A 24532-nucleotide genomic window follows, 5' to 3' on the forward strand; every position below is an offset into this window, starting at 1 on the left:
GGAGAGAGAAAGAGAGAGAGTGAGAGAGAGGGAGGGCGATTGGCGTGACGCCCACTGGCACCGTGCCCACATCTCCGGCTGCTGTGGAGCTCCGTGTCACGGTCAGGACTCCCTGCCAGAAGGGCTTTCCCCAGAATCACCTCTGTGTACACACACACACACACACACACTGAGTCCCACACAAAAAAGCACATGCACACACATGCCTTACACTCAGCCATGCTGCCCATGTGTTTAGTGTCAACATTTTGATAAAGCTTTCCCAAGCAAACAGTATATCCTGTGCTAATGGTCTGACTTGGCAGTTTTTTTTACTGCTTACCAATAAAGAGGACAAAGTGTACTTTAACTGGTGTTAATATAATATATCATCTGTTATGCAAGTACAGCACTTAAGTATAATTTGGAAGTATTTGTACAGTTCTTCAGTATTTCTAATTAACCTTTGTATGTATACTTTTGAATGCAGGACATTTTACCGGAGTAATTTGCTGTTACTACTTAAGTGAAGAATTTCACCACTACACACTGACGTTTAACCCTTAAAAAGATTATTTTACACACAGACCGAAACGTGCCACATATGATGAGATGTCACATGTGAACCAAAGTTTCATTTTTGAATTTTATTTTATTTATTTATTTTTATTTTTAATTAACATGTGGCCTCAACTCAGTTGTCTCAGTTTTTTGGGGGGGGTTGGAGGGAGGGGCACAGTGGAAGACTTTGAAACCCCTGGTATAGAGGAGCCAATGCATATACTGTATGTGCTGGACAGAAAATCTAACAATGAACAGTGCAAGTATCCAAAAAACTGCAGGAGACTAAGGAGCCCCATTCTTCAACAAACTCAAGAAAATGCATTTCTCTCCCAGACTAGACCGGAGGAAGAAATATATGAGATGATGATGTGAGATTTAGGGACCTCTTACTGACTACTACGACTACACTGACACACATGCACAACACATCCACCTTCCTGTCATTTTTCAGAGAACTGCCAAGCGTGTCAGTGATGATAGTGGTTAGTGACAGAGATTCTTCTATTAACAACCACCCCCAAATGTTTTTTCCCTTTTTTTTCACAAATTAGCATTGAGAGCGACGCCCTGTTGGTCTTTGTTTGTGGAGGCAGTTAATTTTCTAATTAGTCTCCGCCAAACCCCAACCATCGTTAAAGGATGTGTGTTAGCCAGATGTCTCTCTCAGTGTGATGGTACCAGCCTGGGCTTGGAGAGAGACTGAGAGACAGAATAGGAGAGAAATAGAGAGAGTGAGGATGATACTGATGATAATATAGACAGGCTTGTCTGTGATGATGATGATGATAATGATGATGGTCATGATTATTATGATGACACTGTTTTGTGTTTCTGCATGGCATTACACTTTGATGTGGTTTATGTTTGTGGGAGATGTCCTACATTGTGTGCCAGCTTTTACACACATATACACACACTGGAGGTCTTGAAACTAGGCTGCTTATTTTGATAGGTGCCTCGGTAGGCCAGGAAGGAAGGGAAACAACGAGAGAAAAGAGGGAAAGATGAGGCTCCTAACGAGTGCAGGCTGATTTCTGGGTGTTTGAACTGGCATTCAGGACAGAAAGAAGAAGAGGAGGGAGGGATGCAGATTGCAGAATTAACGGGGCTTGGGGCAATTTGTCAGTGTTTCCTTTTTGAAGAGTTTAAAGTTAAACTGAAACTTGAGTTCTCACTTATTATTTAAAACTATTCATATTTTTCAAAAGAGGCTAAAACCAGACATATGGTTAATGCATGTGTGAAAATGGCATCTAACTCTGTGGGTGGGCATTTTGTGACAGCTATTTTAACAAAGTTTGCAACTAATTTGTTTGCAAACTACAGTTGTCATGAATGATTTTTATATTTACCATTCTCTGTCTGCGTCCTATCTACCTTATAGACATGAACATGCATCTTGTCTTGCACCTTGGCTTGTTGAACAAGGGACTAAACATCCACTTTGATGGAAAAGTGCACTGCTAGCTTCTTTTTGCAGGCTAAAAGCTAATTAGTTGCTCAGCTGCAGCACATTAAACAGCACGTAAACATAGCTGCTAAGGTCACTGGGGTTCGGTTAGACGCTGTTGTGGTCCTTACTCTTCCATGCCGCACGCTCTCTGCCCATCTTGTGAGCTACAGTGCAGTTTCTGTTAACGTCACCTTTCATTTCCCTGCTGGAGCTTGTGTTGTGTTCACATCATATCATGTAGATGATAATCACAAGCAAACGTTCATGTCGGTCCCTGACTTGTGAATCTGAGTCTATCAGAAGAAAAATATCATACATATATTTTTTGATAACAACAATATCTCCCACTGTGTGAAAGTAACTTCAGACATATCAACAAACTGTTGCCAGAGAAGCTGCAAATGTGAGGAAAGGTGATGTACAAGAAACAAAGAAGGTTTTTTTTGTTTCCTATCCTGCCATCTTTCTTTTGATTCAGAAACACAGGTTAGATCTGTAACCTCAGTGCTGTGTACATTACCTGGTGATAAGTAATATGTAAAAATGTTCAGAGTTGTGACATGCAGAGTAACATTGGGGGTATTCAGATGATTAACAACAGGTAATGGTGGCAGCCCCCAGTTGGTTAACCGAATGGAGCTTACTGTTGGAAATAAAGTGATCCTATTTACTTTAATATCTGCTTGTATAGATATTGCATTAAATTATCAGAACTAACAGTATTAGTGGTGACCAGAAATTCATGCTCCACACTAATCAGCCCAGGCTAGATTTGAGATTTGTAGGTCTGTGCATTCATGTGGGAAAGTATAGGCAGGGACTTGTTTATGTATCTGTGTGTGTGTGTGTGTGTGTGTGTGTGTGTGTGTGTGTGTGGCTGGCCTGCAGTCTCACTAACAGACACATTCTCAGTGTCAAATAGGCAGAGTGGACTCAGTGTCACCCCCAACAACCTGACTGACCCCTGCATCCTCCTCACCAGCTCAACACAGCAAACATGGCGCACACAGACGCACGCACACACACACACACACACACACACACACACACACACACACACACACACACACACACACAGGACAGACATATTAGTAGAAGTTTAACATGCAACTCTAGTTAATGTGTCTGTCACATACCTGTAGTGTTATTTTACTCTGTTACCGTCATAATGTGCTTTTATATCATTCTCTGTGTGTTTTGTGTCTTACAGTCTTACAATACAAACATTTGTGTCTCGACAGTTTTACACGATTAACCTGTGAAACCATGGCTGATGCCTTTGGCTACACCATCAATGTGTTGCTCTGTTGTGCTGCACATTGATGACTGATGCTTATTGACTGTGACTGTACAGTCTCAGTAAATCATCTTGTTTTGAAGACATGAAGAAGTATTTGCAGTTTGCCCCGAAGCATATTCTGGATGTTTGTCTCCTTCATTCTCTCAAGTTTAGCTGTCGTTTTAATGTATTTGTGTCAAGTCTTTGGTTGTGTGCTCACTGAGCTTTGCAGTTTGTGCTGTTCACTCTGCAGAAAGGGGAGTTCTTCATTCTGGATTTGCTGTTGATTAAATTTGAGGCTGTTTTTATATTCTGCATGTTCAGATGCTATTTTTACTCATGGTTCCCTCTAAGTTATTGATGTTATTTATTGTGTCATGTCACTTTGTAATTGTTGACGCCTGTGGCTCTGGGAATGGCCAGTGTACCACTATTGAAAGGTATCCATGAAATTTTGTACAAACATTCAAAGTCCTCACAGGATTATACCTAATGGTTTTGGTGATCCCCTGATTTTTTCTCTAGTGACTTAATTATGTTGACATTTTTGGTTTTGAGTGAAATGTCTAAAAAGTGCCAGAGATATTCAGTGATAAACCCTAATGACTTTGGTGTCCCCTGATTTGTCAGGACTTCAGGGAATTGTCCCAATTGAAAATCTCTCTACTGTCACATTCACATTCACAAGCATGTTCTAAAGTTGTATCCTCTTACATTTATGTCTAAGGTTTGGAGGCTCCGGTGCCTCCAACTCTCAGATGTCAGAAGCATTCAGTATCTGATTCTTTATTTATTCCAAACACAATACTGTTTCTGACCCCTGGATATGTCAGAGATCCACCACTTGTGTAGAGGGTGTTTAGATCAGTAAACCTTTCGTTAGCTGGTTGTAATTAGAATTTTTCCAAAACAGATGTGAAAACTTCACATAATTGCTTAAACATAACCTAAAACTCAGTGGCTGTTAAAGGAAACGTAAAGGAAATTTTTCACTGGGTGACAGCGCAGCAGTGAAGGTGTTCCTTGGTGACAGTTACATGGGCCCTGCCTTCCCCCCCAGCCAGACCACAGCCGGGGCTATCTTTAGTGAGGACAGCAGGGCAGCAGCGCTGGTTTTATGGCCACATCCCGGGCCCGATGTGGCTGGCACTAACTGTCGGGATGGGTGAGGGTTTGGCATGGCAGAGCTGAACTCTGGCTGGGGGTGAGGACTCTTCCTCTCTCCCTCCACCCCTCTATACCCTAACCCCCCCCACCACCACCATGTACAGCTTCACCCCGGGTCAGAAAACACAAGCAGGAGAGGAACTGAAACCTGGGGGGAAGGGGGAGGAGGGGAGCAGGGAGGAAGGATGGAGTGAGAGAGAAAGAGGGAGGGAACACTGTTGAAATAGATGAGGGTTTTGAGCTGTGTTGTTACTACAGGCTCAGAACACAGAGCTGCTACAGACCTCTCACTCTGTCCTCGTGCCTGCTGCCTTTCCAAGTTTAAATATTATGAAATCACCCTGTCATCTCACTTTAAGATGTCAAATCATGAAATCACATAATAGTGACTGAGCCTTCATTCATTCACTCTATCATTCATGTTCACAGAGCTTACAGAAATCTATAGCTGCACACTTGTGGCCAAAATGGTGCAGTCTCTGCTCATGATTTTTCATCCATATCTGGGAACAAATTATGATATGTTAATCTTTAAATGAAAATACAGTATTTATATTTGAAACCAATTTTGAGAACTTAATATGTGTATATTTATAGAACACTGGATTTTAGGGCTGAAATAATTTGTTGATTGATTTATTGGTCATTTGACAGAAAGTTAATCATCATTGATTTTGATAAAAGCAGTCATTTCTCAAGGAAAATGTTAGACATTCTCTTCTGCCTCTAAATATGTATATAAGAATTTGCTGCTTTACTCCTCTTTATATCACAGTAACTTAAATATTTTTGCGTTTTAGCCTTTTGGTTGAACAAAACAAGTGATATGAAGATGCGATTGCCATTCTCATCTGTTTTCTGACATTTAATAGACTAAACAAGTACTTAATTTATTGTTAAAAAAAAAAGTATTACTTTTGCAAATTTGTTCCATCCCCACTGGACAGTAAATGATAACAGCATGCAGCCAGTTTAAATGCTCCTTTGATTAAAAAAATGCTCTTATTTGCTGGCTGTTCTTTCCTGCGGTCACAGCTGTGTTTGGGAATCAGACATTTAGTTTGTACACCAGAGCTGTTCTCTGCAAATGGCTGCAATTAATTTTAATTATCGATCAATCTGTCAATCGTTTTTTTGGGTTAATTGTTCAGTCTATAAAACTAAAGTAAAATATGATACAAAACAGAGAAAACTCTCACATTTGAGAAGCTGGAAGCAGAATGTTTGACAACAGTCAACAGTGTGACTACGATTAGTACACAATTAATTGTGCAACCCAAAAACCTGCAGGTCATTTATTATGTATTAATGGTTAACATCTGTATTTCTGTACCTTAATTTAAAAAGTTACAGTATGAAACAGTAACTGAACACAGTTTCATGCCAGATTCTCTTATCTTATCACAGCTTTGCTTAAGAGCTGCAACAATCAGTTAATTGAATTAGCAGCTGTGTTAATAATCAATTCATTTCTAAACTCATTTTCCATCACACATACCAAACTAATTGTTCCACGTTCTCAAATGAGAATCGGCTGCTTTCTTCTTAGTAAAACGTATTTTGGGGTTTTGGACTCGTAGTAAAACAAAATGTTAGATGATGTTTGATGGTCACATTATAGAATGTTGTGATCAGCATTTTTTATTTTGTTGTCTGATGTTTTTTTTTTTTTTCCAGATGGATTCATTTCGAAAATAATTCATAATGAAAATAATAGTTAGTTGCTGCCCTTCAGCGCAGACTTATTCATTCACAAATGAGCTTTTTTTTGCTTCATTATTTACACTGTGTGTTTGTGGTATTCTCATCTATATCCTCTAATGTCATCTAATCCCAGTCTGACTGAATGAACCAAAAATCGTTTTTGAAATTTCCTTGAAATGTTTTTGGATTTCACTGAAGTGAGTTGATGGCGGCCATGCTGCCTTCATCTGCCCTCGCTTCCAGTTCTGGTCAATGTGTTTAGTAAAGCATGACCTGCCAGGCCCCACCCCCACCCCCTGTCCACCACCACCACCCGCCCGCATCTCTCTTTGGAGTCACTTGACTGGTGCAAAGACCCCTGACTCCACCACTGCAAATGACTCCTGTTTTCCCTCCCTTTTTTGTCCTTTTATCCCTCTCTCATTTACTTCACCTCTGCCCTGTACTAAAAACTACTTGAAAAAGGAGAAAATTCAATTCAATTTGACAATGTTCTTTAATTATCTTCATTATTCTGCATTTTTTATTTAACTTAGATTTAATCCTCAAACAACTTAAAACAACACACACTGTCTAGAATTATGGAAATAACAATACACCACCTGTGAAAAAGAAGATTTAAGTAATAGAAAATAACTGTTTTAAAAGTAAGAAATAATAACCAGATGTAGGAGTACCAGTGTTTTTACTTTATAACAACATGTGTAGTTACATGTGCACTTTTCAAATCAGGCAACAAATTAAAGTCACAACTTTAAATACTATAGTTGAGTCTACTTTTTGTTACTAAGATACAGAAGCCATTAATGAAACAGTTTGTTTTTCATACAGTGCATGACATTTCTTGTCTCAGTCATTTTCTGTGTTTTAGTTCAAATGTTTGCGCAACATATTCACCTCCCCAGAGTGCTTCACCCCCTCCCTGTGAGTGCGGCTGTTGTCACCTAAGCTCCGGACGATGAACTCACTTTCTATATTTAGTTGGTTCATATAGTTAAGTCAGGAAGCTTCTGTAGGCACAGTGTCCTGCTATGTGGATCATGGTTATTCAGAGGCTATCAGCCTGTTCTGGTCTGGCCTGGTTAGGTCGTGCATCGTGCCATCAGCGCCACGAAGAATCTGACAAACCCTGAAACCCCTCTCACATTGTTACTGTGTGTGGCTCCGGCAGGCAGTGAAAGGGTTAATACCAGTCACTCAGCATGCGGGAGCCGTGGCAGGCGGGCAGGCAGGCAGTGCAGAGGCTGACCTCTGACCCCTCAGGAAAGGAATGTGGAAGCTCTTTCATCCAGGACAGAAACCAAAGACACCCGGGCGGTTGGAAAGTGGCGGTTCAATTCTGCTTTCAACGTTTTTGATTAGGGGAAGTAAGCAGAGGTTCCATGTGAATGTGCTGTGGAGTGCTTGTCGTAGTGGCATCTGCCATTTTGGAATGAAGTTCCATCCTGCAGCAGTGTGTTTGCTACTCTGTGATCACTACAGTGAGGGTGAAGTGTGATTAGTGGTTGGAAATGGCTGCAGTTGTGCTGTTTGTGCTGGCGGAAAACCTGGGTTATGAGGCACTGTGTGCCCTGACCTAGAACTTGCTACCTGTATAATGTGTTTGTGGTTATGTAACAAACAAGATGGTCATTACCTGTTACTCACATGTAGGTCTGCAACTACAGATTATTTTCATTATCGATTATTTTTTCTTGATATATCAATTAATTGTTTAGTCTCTAAAATGTGGAAATGCCTCAAAGTTGCTTGTTTTTCCAGACAAACTCTCTGAAACCCAAAGATATTAAGTTTTATCATATCAGACAAAGGAGCTTGACTGAAATGTGAGAATCATCAGACTGACTGATCAACTGATCAACACTCAGCTCAACCGTCTCAGCTCTACTAACATTACTCTTCTCAGAATCAGAACATAATTAGTTGGTTGTTGAGTCAGTATCAGATAATATTGAACATGTTTACATTATTTCTAACACTTATGTTCATTTGAAGTGAAAAAATTCCATCTATGTTATTTTATTTTCATTTTATAACCAACTATAGACCTGTAGAGTGGAATAAAGTAGCATTACGAAAACATTTTAAACCAGGTTTTGAGCCAAACTGAACCTAACTCTACGTTACCATTAGCTTCTGACTTTTATGTGATCTAAAAATAAAGCAGAGTCAGTGAAGGTGTTGTTTAACGCCTACGGATTGACCATAAACAAATAGAAGCCTGTAATCTAATAGGATGTGTGGCTACTTTGAAGCAACACTGAATATTCAAAAGACTCTCATAGGTAGATGGTTCACACAGCTGTCTGACACTGGTAAAAATAGTCACAGAAAATGAAGTGCTTCATCTTCTGCATCCTCTTGGCTTTGAGCACCAGCCAGATTTATTCCTTCACATAGCAGTTCATCAGCCAGAAGTTGACCAAACTATCATTTAAACAAACAGAAAGCACTTCTTGTGCTTTATCACCTGATTAATACAGAAACTCCAAGTGTGTGTTGTTGGCATCCAATCTCTCTTCTCCCTCTCTTCAAAGTGGTGAGGAGAGGAACATGCCTGCTTTTACTTGTTATGCAGACCACTAGGAAGCACTTGATGGAGAGAGTATGGCTCCATTTTCACTTCCCAAGTGCTTTAACATGAGTGCTAGAGAGTGCAGCGGATACTTAGAAACCCTGGGTGAAAGCTGAGAAAACATCTGAATCGCACAAAAGTACTAAGATGAATTTCCATTCTAAAATTACGTTGAATCCAAATTTTTGAATTAGGACTGATTTATAAGAAATATAATGAAGCTAATAACAGTGTACGAGATAAAAGTAATGAAATTTATCAAATTAAAAATAACCATCAAAGCAGAACATCATGTTTTGTGTGTCTAACCCTAACCCTGAAAAAAACCTTTCATCATGAGCGGAAATAACACTGCATTATATCAGTGTTTGAACATGAGTGCATCTGGAGCTTGTACTGTATGAAGCAGTTGACAGTAGCTGCAGACTGATGGTGATGGATTTACTGCACAAACACAACAGTAGGGGAGAACAGTGAGTGAACTGAGGGGTTTATATGTGGAGGGGGAACACATGAGAGAAAATTCAGCCTGGGGTTTCATTGGTTGATTGATACATAATGAGGAACATACAGTAGCGTGTGAGGGGAACTGCAGTGACACATGCGAGAAAGATCCCAATACACAGTTGCTCCTTTCACATAATGATCTTAGTGAGTTCTAGAAACATGAGAAAGGTTGTTAATTCATTGGCTGATAGAAAATCAGTAACCACAGGTAAGGAACCTATTTGGTGATGTGTAAGAGTCACGCACATGTGCAGAGACTGGTTGCTTCAAATGATGGTTCAGTCTGCATGCCTCCACTGTAAGAGCACCATCTTACTAGTTGTACTAATGCACTCTGTCCTACAGAGGCCGAGAGCAGTGACTACAGAAAGTTAAAAAATTTCAGGCTTGTCAGCAAATTGTTTAACAGCTGGAAAGGCTGCAATGCCCCCATTTTATTTTTCTTCAGGCCTATTGTTTTACCTGATAGAAGGAAAAGTGAGAGGGAGCATAGAAATTTACTCTCATTATAATATACTTAGTTATTGTATTTTAGTGATCAAAATACTCAAACATACAACACATGGCATGAAAATTACATTTAAAATAGTTTTTATATCAAGAGAGCATCACTGCTGGAGTAGTATTGGTGGTTAAATTTAGAAATTAGTAACACAGATTTAGGCTAATATTATAAGTAGAATAGAACAGAATAGAATGCCCTTTATTGTCATTATACTAAAAGTACAAGAAGATTGGAGAGCTTTTCCTTTCCAGTGCAAATATGCAGAAACAACAAGACAACAAAAAACAGTGCAACTCTATATACAATGAGGTATAAGTGTGAATGTGAATGTATTGCACAGGTGTGTTGTATTGCACAGGACGGTTGTACAGTTAAATAGTTAAATATTTAAATGCTAAAGCTGAATAAATTAATTACCTTTAGTCTGCACAGGGTGGGATTTAGAATTGTGTTAACAAACAGTCAGGTAGCAAAAACAGCTTTAGTGATAATGAAAACATAATCATATTGCCCGGGTCAGTATGAGTCATTTGCGTTTGTTCAGGCATGAGGGCATCCATGTGTGAAGTTACCTCTCCACATGGTCTGTCATGGTATTTCCTTTGTGTTCAAGCTCTATTTGGTTTATTTCTGTAACTTGATGGCGTTGATTCTCTTCATTGTACTGTATCTGCCTGTCTGTGTGCGTGCCTTTGTGAGTGTGTTTGAGCATGCCGGCCTTGTGTGTACGTGTACATGATGTTGCATTCGGTGTGACCAGAACTCTGTGTGTTGTATGTGCTGTTGTGTGCGGAGGAGAGAGGCAGGGCAACACGGCATGGTTCAGGCCAGGAATGTGCGATGTGGGTAGGCTGTACAATAGAGCCGGGCTCCCTGAGGGTGGTCAATGGGACGGGTGTCACCCCCCTGCACCCTCCCTGCTGGGTGATGACCACCACACAACGCTACAGCTGTCAGGTCCTCTTAACCACCACTGTAAATACACATACATAATGAGAATAAATACACACATATGCACATGTACACACTAAGACATACACGCTTAAGTGTATCTTGTGTAGAAGAAATTACATGACCACACACACACACACACACACACACCACTCTGTGCATGTACATGTTTTAGTCACACCTACCAACCTGTGGGTACCTGTGACAAACATGTAGAGAGATGAGAAGCATCTGCAAAAACAATTAAAATAGATTCCAACACATTTGCTGTCGTTCTTAACTCACTGACCTCTCACACAGAGAGGATACCATTACATTTGGATCTGCGTATGTATGTACACACCTTGTGCATGTGTGTGTGTATTCTGACTCATATGCCCTCATGTGTTTATGGTACTCATTTCACGTGACTGATGCTCAGAGCACAACTGACATTGCGATCAGTGTTGTGTCCGTTCAGCCTTGGACTTAGCTGGTGTGTTAGCTAGCAGGGGTCACTGAGGTCACTGAGGGTAAATAAGGGAATGCAGAGATGACAGGGAGAGAGGTCAGCCGGTCTCTCAGAAACATAAGTTAAAATAGTTTGCAGTTTGTCTTAATAAACAACTGCAGGTCAGTAACTGCTCTGGTTTTCAGTTATGCTGTCTCCTTGCTGTTGCTGTCAGGAATTTGTTGAATTCAGGGTGACAGGTAGTGCTGGTTCTAGGAAGGCTGAGTTTGTGGCATAACACTGCCCACCCCTCTCATCCCCCTACCCACCACAACCCTCTCTCTTCCCTGGGGGTTGTGTGTGTTTCTGTGTTTTCCCAAGGATTACAGGAGACTTATCCAGTGTCATAACAAGTACATACATGTACACACACAAAGCTGACTTTGTGCACCATGCTGTTATCTGAAGACACACATGATGAGGGATAAGGCTGTGTAATTACTCTCAGTCGTCACATTTGTTTATACAAATAAAGGTATTGTGCTGTGACTGTGATTGAGAATCATCATTCACAAAACAGTTTTTTGTTAATCCTTTGTTCCTGTCTAGTCTGTCAGACTTGTCGTTCAGCTCCCCCTAGTGAGCTCAGAGGAAACTTGCTTTTGAGGTAGAATTTGCAAATGACAAATAATGATTCAGGTCAAGCCTTTTCAATTATGGGCTGGGGAGGTTTCATTTTTTTTCCTGAATTCTGAGGCTTTGATTTGTCTGCATTAATATATTTTGTTACAGTTTTGTCAAAGCCTTAAAATTGCAGGACTGGAGTCACTTTTTAAACTTACATTTGTCATGCTTTTTCTCCTCACAGGACAGTAAAGATGCAAAGCAGTATTTCACACTCGCCGCCAACCATAGCTGTTGGGACTGGGTGAGGAGGAGAGAACACGAAAGGGAGAGGAGCGACTGAAGCAGAGAGAGAGAGAGAAGGAAAGTGCAGAGACAAAAGAAGGATTTCAACAGGTAAAAAAATTAGGCTTTACAGAAAATATATGTTCAATGTTGCTACAAACTTGAAAACAGTGTCAAAGCATGTACCTTCTACCTCACCACAGATTTTGGCTTACCTCGATGTTATTGCTGGATCCTCGGCCCTTCCTGTGACCTGTCAGCCAACTTCCTGCGTTGAGCCTGCAAGGCAGGGGACCCACAAGTGAATTTTCATGGCAGCGGCACTCTAGGGCTGCCATGGCAGCTGCTGCCGCTGATGCCTCACACCGTATTACCGCACTGACGCCGGAGGAAGAGGGACGACGGACTGCCGCCAAGCTGTTTGGGAGCGCCGCCCCGCTGCCACGGATAGAGAGAGAGAGAGAGCGAGAGAGGGGGAAAGAGAGAGAGAGGGACAGGGGAGAAGAAGGAGAGGAGGTAGAGAGAGTGAGCGGGAACGAGTGTTTGGTGTGCGGGGCTCTGTTTGCCTCACAGGAGAAGCTACGTGTCCACGCCTTGAATCACACAGGAGAGAAACCCTTCCACTGCTCACAGCCACACTGTCCCAAGGCCTTCAGCTCCAAATACAAACTCTTCAGGTATAAAGCCTTAAACACATCACACAGTTCACATCCTTTTAAATACAGAGTGAGGCATTCTTTAGCTTTCTCAGGATCCCTCATGAGCCAATGCAGAAAGAATACTTTTTTTTTTTATTGAATATACAGTGGTTAGCACTGTCACCTCACAGCAAGAAGGTTCAGGGTTTGAACCCTGGTTCAACCAGGGCTTTTCTATGTGGAGTCTGCATGTTCTCCACTGCAGGTTTAAATATCTCAGTCTCAGACTCATCAACATACAAGGATGTTTGGAATCTAGTGAATCACAGGAAGTGGTTCCAAATCCATTTTGGGTCCTGACTGTAAACCACTGTGACTCATTCATGTATATATGGACTCAAGGGGTTAGACTGAAAGGAGTTCATGCCTCACTTCAGCATGCACACTTCTAGCAGACTGACTTAGAACATGAAAACAAGACAATGTCGATGATGATGTTACTTCTCCTAAAACACAACTACCATTCATAATCTCTCTCTTTATTGTGCTCCTTTGCAGGCATATGGCCACACACTCTCCACAGAAGACCCATCAGTGCTCATTCTGTGAGAAAATGTTCCACCGCAAAGACCACCTGAAAAACCACCTGCAGACCCATGACCCCAACAAGGAGGCCTTCAAGTGTGAGGAGTGTGGGAAGCACTACAACACCAAGCTGGGATACAAGCGCCATGTGGCCATGCACTCTGCCACAGCAGGGGATCTCACCTGTAAAGTGTGCATGCAGAGCTACGAGAGTACACCTGTTCTTCTGGAGCATCTCAAAAGCCACTCTGGGAAGTCTTCCGGTGGCGCCAAGGAGAAGAAACACCCGTGTGACCACTGTGACCGTCGTTTCTACACACGGAAGGATGTGAGACGGCACATGGTGGTCCACACGGGCCGAAAGGACTTCCTGTGCCAGTACTGTGCCCAGCGCTTCGGCAGGAAGGACCACCTGACACGCCACGTGAAGAAGAGCCACTCGCAGGAGCTGCTGAAGATCAAGACGGAGCCTCCGGATATGTTAGGCCTTTTAGCTTCTGGGTCACCACCTTGCTCTGTGAAGGAAGAGCTCAGCCCCATGATGTGCGGCATGGGTCCCAACAAAGACCCCATGATGGGCAAACCGTTCCCCAGTGGGGCCCCTTTTCCAATGGGCATGTACAACCCCCACCATCTTCAGGCAATGTCTAATACTGGGGTGGGTCACCCACACCCATCCCTAATGCCCAGTTCCTTATCTGCAGCCATGGGCATGGGCTGTCACATGGAATCCCCTGGATCTCTTCACCCACACTCCCATCACCACCACCATCATCACCACCATCACCACCACCATCATTCCCCTCCATTGCCCCCCCCCCACCAGCCTCCGGCTCCCCAGCAGCAGCACCAGCCCCAGCCAGCGCCCAAATACCAGCTGGGATCTACCTCATACCTGCTGGACAAGCCCTTGAAAGTGGAGATGGAAAGCTTCCTCATGGATCTGCAGAGTGGCTTGCCAGGCCCGGTTCCCTCTGCAGAGCCCCACGCTGCTGCCTCGCCCCCCAAGGACGGACTGGAGCCCACCTCGGGCCTGACAGATGAGCTTTGCGGGGATCACCTCCTGTCCAAGAGCCCTGCGGTGATCGCTGAGTCTCTGTGTGCTGCTAACATGGACTTCTCCCACCTGCTGGGGTTCCTGCCCCTCAACCTGCCCCCCTACAGCGCCCCCATGAGCACGGGAGGGCTGGTGATGGGCTACACCTCATCTGCAACCTCCTCCTCTTCCTCCTCCTCCTCTGCCTCATCTCTGCACGCTGCCGAGCCCCACGCTGCAGCAGTTGCCGCGGCAGCAGCTGCCGTCGCCACGGCACCTCTTACCTCTTTGCAACCGCAACCTCAGGAGCAGCAGAGCTCCAGTGGGGGTCTGGGCCTCGGACCTCTGCACCCCCTCCCCCCAGTGTTCAGCTCCAGCCTTAGTACCACCACACTGCCTCGCTTCCACCAGGCCTTCCAGTAAAAGAGCTGGCCCTAGGCCCAGCCCTGCCCAGCCAAGATGGCCTCCACGCCAGCCTCAGCTCAGCTCAGCTCAGCTCAGCTCAGCGTGGTTCTTTACAGAGCCTGATCAAAAAGTTGGGAGAATTAGAATAAATAAACACACAAATGAACACTTAGAAGCCTTAAATGAAAGCACACAAAAGCTTTTGATTGAGCCTTAAAAGGAAGTTAAACCCCTTTGAGAAAAAAGGAAAGGGTCAGAAAAGAAGTTGAAGAAGCTTTTATTTGGGCTCCCCCCCCCCCTTATCCTATAGTTATAAAGATGTATTAACCCTTCTTTTTAAATTTCCATTTACTTCCCCTTTTATCCCTCTTCCATCCCCTATTTAGTAGTATTGAGGGCAGGATCAGTAGGCCAAAAGGCGTGGTACTGCATACTTTCTAATGTTTAATTTAAAAAAAAAAGAAAAAAAAAAAAGATAATTTTTAGTGAAGATTATCAGTCTTGTTGTGACCCAGAAAAAAAATAGTTTGAAGTGGATATTTTGTTTTCCTTTTTTTTTTTTTCCAAATGTAAGAACATGGTAGAATGTGTCTCATCTTGAGTTTTGAACCACCCACTCTAATAATCCAAACTGTCATGATTAGTATGGAGACGAGAGAGATCAGTGAAGGAATGAAGAGAGACAGATGTTGAGCCGACAATTGAACCTTAAATCTAAAATCGTCCTGTAAACAGCTTGGCTGGAGCCACAAAAACAACCCCTGCCTCTAAAAAAGTGCTCTTCAAATAAGAAAAAAATTAGATGGATGTCCCAGTTATTTTCTTACAACTGTAACTGATGTGCTCATAGAGTCAGGTCAGTTTAAATGAAAATAGTTCACTAAATAAAAAACAGAGACCTGTATGAGTTGTCTGTTTGCTGCCAAACATAAAGACCAGTCACACACATGGCCACACATTTTTAAAGAAAAGAAAAAAGAAAGAAATGTGAAGGTGTGTGAGCTGGTTGACAATGGTGTATTATCATGTTGGCTTTTTTACTTTTCCTCAAGAGAAGCACTTTTTTTTAGCAGAAGGCACTTCACCTTTAGGAATCTACTTGGGAAACCTTCCTAGACTCCTTCCTTGTGACTTCTAGAGGTTTTCACCGCCTGAGACAGAGACTTTCTCCTCACTTGTAGTTCCTCACAAAACCCAAAATCCTCCTGGTTTCCTCTGTGAGGACTCTCCTTCCTTCACCTGTCTTCCTTCCATCAGTTACCTTTAAAAGTTCCCATGATAATGATATACTGCAGCTGTTTCTCTGCTGCCTGACATATCTAAAATCTAGGCTATATTTTTGGAAAATAATACAGACACATCTTTACTCAGTCTTTTAAAAAGATGCATCATCATGGTAATGATGAACCCTGACATATGTGAATGGCAAAAAACAAGAATTACAGTGACAGATGAGGAAAAATGTGTTTAAGAATGTTATTGCAGTGTACGAAATATCTCAAAAATGAATATTATAATTGCTTTTATCTCAGTAAGGTGTATTTTAGGTAGACGTATTAAAACTAAGTGATGATGTTTTTGATGTCTGGCAGGTTTACATTTGTGTGTATCTTGCATTTTTGATCAAACAAACGGATGAAGTATTAGCTTTTTCCCTTAAGCTTTCTCTGTCATATCCAATCTTTACCTTTACATGTACTTGAGTTAGTATAGTGGAATCAGAACTGTGGATGGGAAATATCTATAGAAGGCTGTTAGTGGCTTAATAATCAAGTAGGATTTGAACTAGATAGATTGTGTTATAGGGATGCTGACATGGATGGCCTATGAATTTATGACTGTAGGTCTTTATCCAGTGGAATATATAACCCCTGCACTGTGATGAAATCCAAGCTGATTTCACTCAGAGCTCAGTGGTTTTGGACGTCTTGGAGTTTAGAGCATTTCTAACCATTTGCCACCAGCCTATAAAAACCTGAGCCCAAAGTTAACCTAAGCCTCAAAGTGAAATAGGTGCTCCTTATCTAATGTTCTCTCTGGGGCATGACCATCGCAAGCGGCATACCCATAACTTCACACAGGACTGAGCTCCTGCATCATCAGTGATTCAGTTCATTTTGTGTGTAAATGTTGTCCAGTCCTAGAAGAAGACCCGTTCACTTTGCCTTCAGCAGTCATCATGCCACAGGCATGCCCCACCCACCATAAAATGTTGAGTAAAAACAAAGAAAAGAAAAAACAGGAAAAACATAGTACATTAAAAAAGAAAAATAAAATACATATTGCTGCTTTTAGCTACGGTTGCTGATGGACGACAACTGTAGACCACTAGAACATTTCAAATTTTTTGCAAGATGGACAGCGAGCTGAAAACATGCACAAACATCACCGACAAAGTGTTCATCAGCCCCAGCCCCCTCCCCCCATACTCCTCCTCCTCTTTGCTCAGCTGCTTTGTAGAGTCAAAGGAAAAGGGTCTGAAAACACAGCGATATCTGAAAGAACACAGTCACTGAATTCCCAGGCTTTGACATTCAAAGCACAGGGGGACACATGACTGACTGCATGACTTGGGGTATCGCTTATAGTCATATATTTGTTTTGTTTGTTGTCATATGATATATTATTTTCTGTTTGTATAAAACAGGACCTCGAAAAACAACACAACACATCACCTCATTTTTATTTGTTTTATTTTTCTTACCAAAACCTGGGGAGAAGAAACTACATTTTTGCACAACTGCTTGTTACAAAATGCTACAAGTGTAATCTGATTTTTATACTGTAGGATATGAAACCCCAACGATGAGCAGCTGTGTGTTAGACAGCTGAATATTCCCCTTGGAAGGTAGGAGCAGCTAATGTTGAAAAAGCTTCCCCACGGTCTGACTGTTTAATCACAACTTCATAGCTAAAATCGTAGATTTTATATTCCAAGTTCTGAACTAATTTGAAATTATTCTGAATAATTAACACTTTTTAGTCTCCCCCCTGGAGGGTCATTTTTGTGATGATGACTCTTGTAAAATGATCAAACTTTTTATTGATCCTAAATAAATTAGCTGTTGGCACCTTTCTGATAATTTACATGATATATTAAAAAAAGGGCAAGATTCAAATTTGATCATTATTTTGAGTTTTTTTAAAAAAGTAGTTTGAAAGAAAAAAAATCCTCTTGGCTTAAGCCAGATTTGTAGCAATCAAATTGAGCATTTATATTTTTGTAACAAATTTTCATTTAGTCCTAAAAAGAGTTAAGGAAAAGCTTTTGGCATGTATTAAGTTTGTCCTCCCTGGGTTTCTGTGAGCTAATCTGAATTCTAGCACTTTCAACCTTTAAAAAAGAGTATTTTTTTTCTTTTAAAATTTCAGCTTATATGTTCATATGTTTTTAATTTTGTATTGATCCTGTACATGTATGTGCCATTAGTTTGATGTGTAGACTTTATCAACCTTTGTGTATTTCTCTTCTCCAAAAGAATAACAGTATTTTTGATAGACCTTTCACTAATATCCTTCTACATACAAACCCTCTGCCCCTTTTCCTTTGAAACTTTTTTGGTTTTGTTTTTTGGTAACCAGCTTTGCCTTCTTTCTCATAAATTTAACTAATCAAACTCCACAGCCAAGTGCTTGAAGAGAACAGCAACAGCTTAGTATCTGTTATTCTGAGGGGGTGAGAAACAAGTGTTGTCAGGAGAATGTTAAAGCCACAACCTGACCACAACCTACTATTGAAATGCTGTTGCAACAGAGGACCATCTGCAGGCCATTTTTAGACCATGTAACTGAAGAAAAATTCAGTCAGGATTGACCCCAAAATGTAGCACTTAAAGTATACAGCCATTGTCGCTGAACTGGTTGTCTCTGCTAAAAGGAGTGACTTCCTGCTATAATGACTCGTGAGAATGATGCCACCATGTTGCAAGAGTTGCAGTTTCAGTTTTTCGTTAGGAAGTGGGTAAACGTGGCTTTAAATTAAAGTTAGTAACATGAACTCAACATATAGTTGAAAAAGACTTAAATTAAGACAGAAGTGAAACGTACTTGCCATACTTGTAGCTGTGAACCACAGACAACGACAGATCTCATGCCTGTTGTCCCACCTAAGCTCATATTAGTTTTCTCAGAGTTGTTTCCAGAGTGACAGGATAGGTCAGTCATTCTTCATAGTGGGATCATTCTAGAAAAATGTTTCTCGACTCATACCCTGATCTGTATGGAAGCCCATTTCTGAAAAAAGAAACAACTTACAACTTTCAGCTTACTTAATCAAAAATGATGAAGATGCTGAGATATTAAGTCAAAGTATAGACTTTCATTTCCTGACATAAAATTACAATAGTGAATCAAGATTATTGACTTGGCCCATAACATTAAACATAAACTGATTATGACAAAATTATCTGATAGCAAGTCAAAATTTTACTTAAATTTTTTGAATTAGTGTCATAGACTGGTAAGTGAAAACTATCATGAGTCCTATACCAATAATTTTGATGTAATAGATATACATTTTGATTTAGTAAGTCAAAATGTGTATTTACTACTACTACTGTTTACTAAGAAATTATTGCATGATTCAGTGAGTCAAAATTATATTTACTATGTTTACTTAACATTTTAATTTATAAAGTTAAGTTCATGAAATCAAAATTGACTAAGTAAAAATTTTATTCTTTTTATTTATATCAGGATTTTTTTTTTTCTTAGTATCATAATTCTGACTTAATACAGTATCTTAGTATTTTTGTGCAAGTTGTCATTTTAAATTCTTTTTCTGGCAGAAATGTGCCTCCATAGACTGAGCTTTACAAAAAGCTGATAACTAAATCACCTCAACTCTGAAACACTTTATATAAAACAGATTACCCCCTGACCTCTGACAGTGATGTTGTTCTGTTTCTTGGCTTGGCTGTAGATCCATTACCTCGACCTGCACCTACTAGGGATGCACTTATCCTCACCTTTTCCTCTTTACTAGTAGGTGCAGAACACAAATATTTTAAGGGAATTTTTTCATCAGTTTAAGCCTGAAAAAACTGATTTGATTTTAATAATGCTCTCTCTTTCTCTCCCTCTCTTACTCTCTCTCTCACACACTCTCTCTCTCTTATTTTGCTTTTAGAAAGAAACTGGGTACTGTCTGATGCAGGCAACATCCACACGTAGTTTTATATATTTCTAGCTTAATGTAAGTCTTGCATTCCAACCTCTTTGTGTATCGCGTTTAGTGACATAGCCTTTTATTTTTTATCACTTGCTATTACAGCCACCTCTGGAATAAAAAAGGTGAAAAAAAGGTGAACAAAAATAGAATATTTGCATTCACTTACACTATTTTATATAGCATGGAGTTTATCAACTACAGGGAGAATTATATAAATGATGTGCTTCGGAGAAAGAAAGAAAGTGAGAAGTTTTGCTTTTTTTGTTACATATCTCACATGCAATCAGTTGCTGCAATGTAAAAGTGACAGATTTGTATATTGGTTGATCCAAAGAGATGATGAACACAACAACAGAACTATTGACTTATTGTACAGTACAGTGTATCTTTGAGTTGTCATGTGTTATGTTGAAATGATTAAAAGACAAACCAGCGGTTTCATACCTTCTTTGCATTCTGTATTTATTTCATCTGCATTTTCTTTTACAAAATGTAAAATTCCTGTACAAAAGAACAGCATAAAAATAAAGGTCATTATTCAGTATAATTTGAACTGTTGGGTGGCATAAGACATTATACACAGCTATAACTACCGTGGAGGACACTGTGCTCCTTTGTATTTTTGGTTGAAATTTTTGGGGTTTTAGCAATGGAGGAAAATTTGCGTACATTTTTTAGGTTCATTGTAGGATATCAGTGATCCATTTGAATTTTGTTCCAGGCAACATAGAGAAGACTTTAAAATAGTACTTAGACCTTTGACCTTAGTTTGGAAATAAAAAGGCAACATTTTGTTTTTACAGGTCTGTAATTTTCAAGGTAATGTCACAGAATTATGTCATGCAGATGTAATTATAAAGACAATAGACACAAAGTTCAAAACTCGCTGAAAATCTAATTGTGACTTCTTTTTGCCAAAGACTGGCAGACATAAGTCAGCACTCCCATTAAAATGTTTGTTTTATTAGAGTAAAAAAGTACAATGTTTTGAACCCAAACTGACTCTGTCAGGCACAGGGGCATTAACTAGACTGTAGAGTCTAAAGCCATGCTAGCAGCCCTTGGAGCTTATGCGTCAATGCTCACAATGATCATACTAACGTGTTGTTAGCAGATATAATGTTTATTATATTCATTTAGCATCTTAGCATGCTAACATTTGCTACTAGCATTAAACATAAAATTGATATGCAGAGATTTTTTGGAGTGATATCTGAGCTGACAGGAAAAACCGATGAGAATAATTTTTTCCCTCCATAAATCCATTCACCCATCTCATTCAGTTCATCTTTTTTCTAATCAGCTGCTTAAAATGAGCAGAGCCAGAGATCTGAGCAGATTTCACAGTTGAAGCCTTATTCTTCCTGGATCAGCAGTCACCACATGACTGGACACATGATTGAAAACATGCTCAGAATGGGACTGAATAGGGAGATGTGTAGTATATTATATGTCAGCAAAAGAAGAAGTAGATTACTGTGTAAATGACCAAACCTATATGAGTCTATGAGTTTGGATTTGATTTTAGAGAGAAAGAAAACTTAGACTAAATCACTATACTAAAAAATAGTTTACAGTTCCATCCTGGAATATCTCAGGACTATCTGACTGGTCTCTTGTGTCCCCGCAGTGTGTCTAACCCTCTTGTTGGACCAAGGTCTGGATTATATCTCAGAGAGCTGCACCAGTCAGCCTGCATGCATAGCTGAGTGTCAAGACTGCCCTAATTATAGTACTATGAAGCTAACCTATACTTACATCAACTGAGCTGACTCTCACATGTACACTTAGGGAATGCCAACTGTGCCATAACTCAAGAATAGAAACTCTTTTGGTTTTGTAGAATTTTCTTAGGAGGAACCTGGAGAGCTCATAAAAAGGATTTTAGAAGGCAGAGACACCACAATACAGACTTTGTAATTTGATCATAGCCTGCCAGACACACAACATTTCGCAGAGGGACAAACCAGGAATTAACACCTTCACACACACACACACACACACACCAGACATCTCATTTAAAGGGCCACTCCACTGATTTAGTGCTGCATCTCCACAAAGTTTGGACGCTTGCAATAGACACATCAACAAAAAAGACCGGCAGCAGACCCTGAGATAACTGCTGGATCCTGCTCTTCCTCCTCATCTCTCACTGGACTTCCCCTACCTGGTAAATTCCCACATCTTTCATACTCCTTGCCCCAGTTTCTGATGTAGGCTTTTTGTTGACAAGATGGAGGGAGCTTCCACATGGTGACAGATTATTACTGTGTTTTCTGCCTCACATCAGCGTTATGGTTTTTGAATGACAGCAGCAGGATGAACTTTTCCTGCTGCAGCTACCAGCTACAACCACCTACATGACATGATCAATGCACTACAGAAAGTTTCACTAACTGACTAAACACAAAGTACAGCTGGCAATATATTTAGTTTTGGCAGGTATTTAGACATAGACCAAAGTATTGGATGTGCTAAAATGTTGGGTGATGGGTGATCACCAAAATCAGTAGGAATCTCTGGGGAACATGAATGGCAATTTATCTGATCTGGTTGAGATGTTTCAGTCTGGACCAAAGTGGTGGACTGTGACTGTGGCCAAAAATTAGTAGTCTCTAAATCCAAGCTGAGGTAACATCATCAGAGTTATTGTCTGTGACTGCCACCTGTTTTTACAGTGGTACTGCAGCCTGAAACTGAACTGCTGAAGTGCCCTTTTGCAAATATTTCAAAAACAGAGTGGAAGCTCTTTTTCATATTCAACTTGTCATCACTTTATTATTTTGTCATTGTACATTTTGTAACTGGACATTCTGTAAAAGAAACAAAGAGAAAAGTAACAGAAACAAGTTCCTTTGAAAGTCATCATGAGCGTCATGCTTTTGGCTAAAACAATGACAGGAATCATTATAGAGAGCCACAAACAGCGAAATGCAACAAATACAAAGCTGTTTTCTTCTATGTACATTGTAAACCCATCGATCATACATACACACGCATGATTCGGGCCACTTAAAAGTCTATCCGTAAAAAATCTCTCCTGGCATGTACACTTCAACAGCAGGAGAGGAGCGTCTGTCTTTACATAAGACAGCAGCGACGTGTCAGAGCTCATCAACTCTTTGACAGAATACAGAGGACAGAGGGAGGTACAATGAATAGGAGATGGTACCTGATGGAATGGATAAATAAATGAAAGAGTAACGATTGTTACAAGAATACACTCATTTGAATTGAGGCAATCTCTGATGCTTTACTGAGCAGTCATGTGCCTCAGCAGGTGGCAGGGGTAACTTAAATATTTTGGCTCATCTCGCTCTCTTCAAGCAGCTCGTTAACAGCTCATTAACAGCTCAACAAGTGTTGGGTGGGCTTGATTCTAATGGAGGAAAGACAGGGAACAGGAGGATGAGTCATTCATTCATTTAACAGTTTTCCCCCCTGGAGAATCAGGGTTGATCTAGGCACCTGTCCCCTCTGTCTAGCCCCACACTGACAAATCACCTTATATCTGTGCAAAAACGCCTACCACTAGCATTATATATTAAAAAACAGATCAAGTGAAGCACTTCAATTCCTCACTAAAACCAGTTTGATGGGCACCGTTAAGACTATGATAAATAAAACATTTACGTGAAGGGCTCAGAGAGCGTCCTGCATGCTGTGTGGGCTTAGTTAAGTTTCCTTTCTTCTTTACAGATTCATTTGTATATCATATAGTGTCTTTTCAAGCCTGTGCGGTTTGTTCAAACTCAGTCTTTAGCACTAAAATCTTTGCCAATAACTACCACCACTGACTACAGTGTACTGCAGTTATATTTTCCTGTGTGCCAGTGTTCTGCTGGACTTATCTGTTACAAGGAAGCAGAGAGTAACAAATGTCCTGTGCTTAAGATATATAGTAGAATTATACTGATGTTGATCTGCTTGTGTTGTCTTTAAAGGCTTAATTTGACATTTTGGGAAATACACTTACTAGCATTTTTGTCCAGAGTTAGTTGAAAAGTCTGATACCACTCTCATGTCTGCGTGCTTAATACTCTAGGGAATATATCTGTAGCTTAGTTTTGCATAAGGACTAAAAACAGGAGGTAACAGCTCACCTGGCTCTGTCCAAAGTAATGAAAAAAAAAAAAAAAACCCTGAAACTCACAAATTAACATCAGTTTAATTAGTCCAAAAACATATTTTCAGAAAGCTTCTGAGCATAGCCAAGAAATATTCCAGGTCACAACTTGTGCTTTTAGATGACAAGTTGTGGTTTTTGGACAGATTAAACTAATATACCACAATGTGTAAATTAATGAGCTTTAGAGGTGTTGCTTGGTGAACACAGTCAGGTTTCAATTGTTTCCCCCATTTCCAGTCCTTATGCTAAGCTAAGCTAATTGACTTCTGGTAGTAGCTTTACATCCAAAAGAAAGTAAAGAGAACAGTATCGATCTTCTCATCTAACTCTTGGCAAGAAAGCAACTAAGTGTATTTTACAAAATAAAACAATTTTTTTAGTGCCATGATTACACTGTAATTTGATTAATATATACTGTATGTTGTGTATTTTAGTCACAGTCACATTTTTATCAGGTGCCACCCATATTCTAAATGCATTTTAAGTTTTTAAGCCATTTATCTTAAAAGTGCAACCAAATTTCTGTATCCATAAAATGTCATTTGT

The 24532-nt window shown here is 40.4% G+C and overlaps 1 protein-coding gene across 2 annotated transcripts in view; it reads left to right on the forward strand.

Annotated features, from left to right (window-relative positions):
- Positions 1-20300, forward strand: part of plagl2 (pleiomorphic adenoma gene-like 2) — a 37884-nt gene extending 17584 nt beyond the window's left edge. For both annotated transcript variants that reach the window (XM_018679240.2, XM_018679248.2), the window contains exons 2-4: positions 11983-12134; positions 12227-12700; positions 13220-20300. In XM_018679240.2, coding sequence (XP_018534756.1) covers positions 12360-12700; positions 13220-14705 — 1827 coding nt within the window. In that variant the 5' untranslated portion in view covers positions 11983-12134; positions 12227-12359 and the 3' untranslated portion in view covers positions 14706-20300. The remainder of the gene's footprint in view (positions 1-11982; positions 12135-12226; positions 12701-13219) is intronic.
- Positions 20301-24532: the final 4232 nt, after the last annotated feature.

This window comes from Lates calcarifer, linkage group LG6 (assembly GCF_001640805.2).
Source record: "Lates calcarifer isolate ASB-BC8 linkage group LG6, TLL_Latcal_v3, whole genome shotgun sequence".
Classification (NCBI taxonomy): Eukaryota; Metazoa; Chordata; class Actinopteri; family Centropomidae; genus Lates; species Lates calcarifer.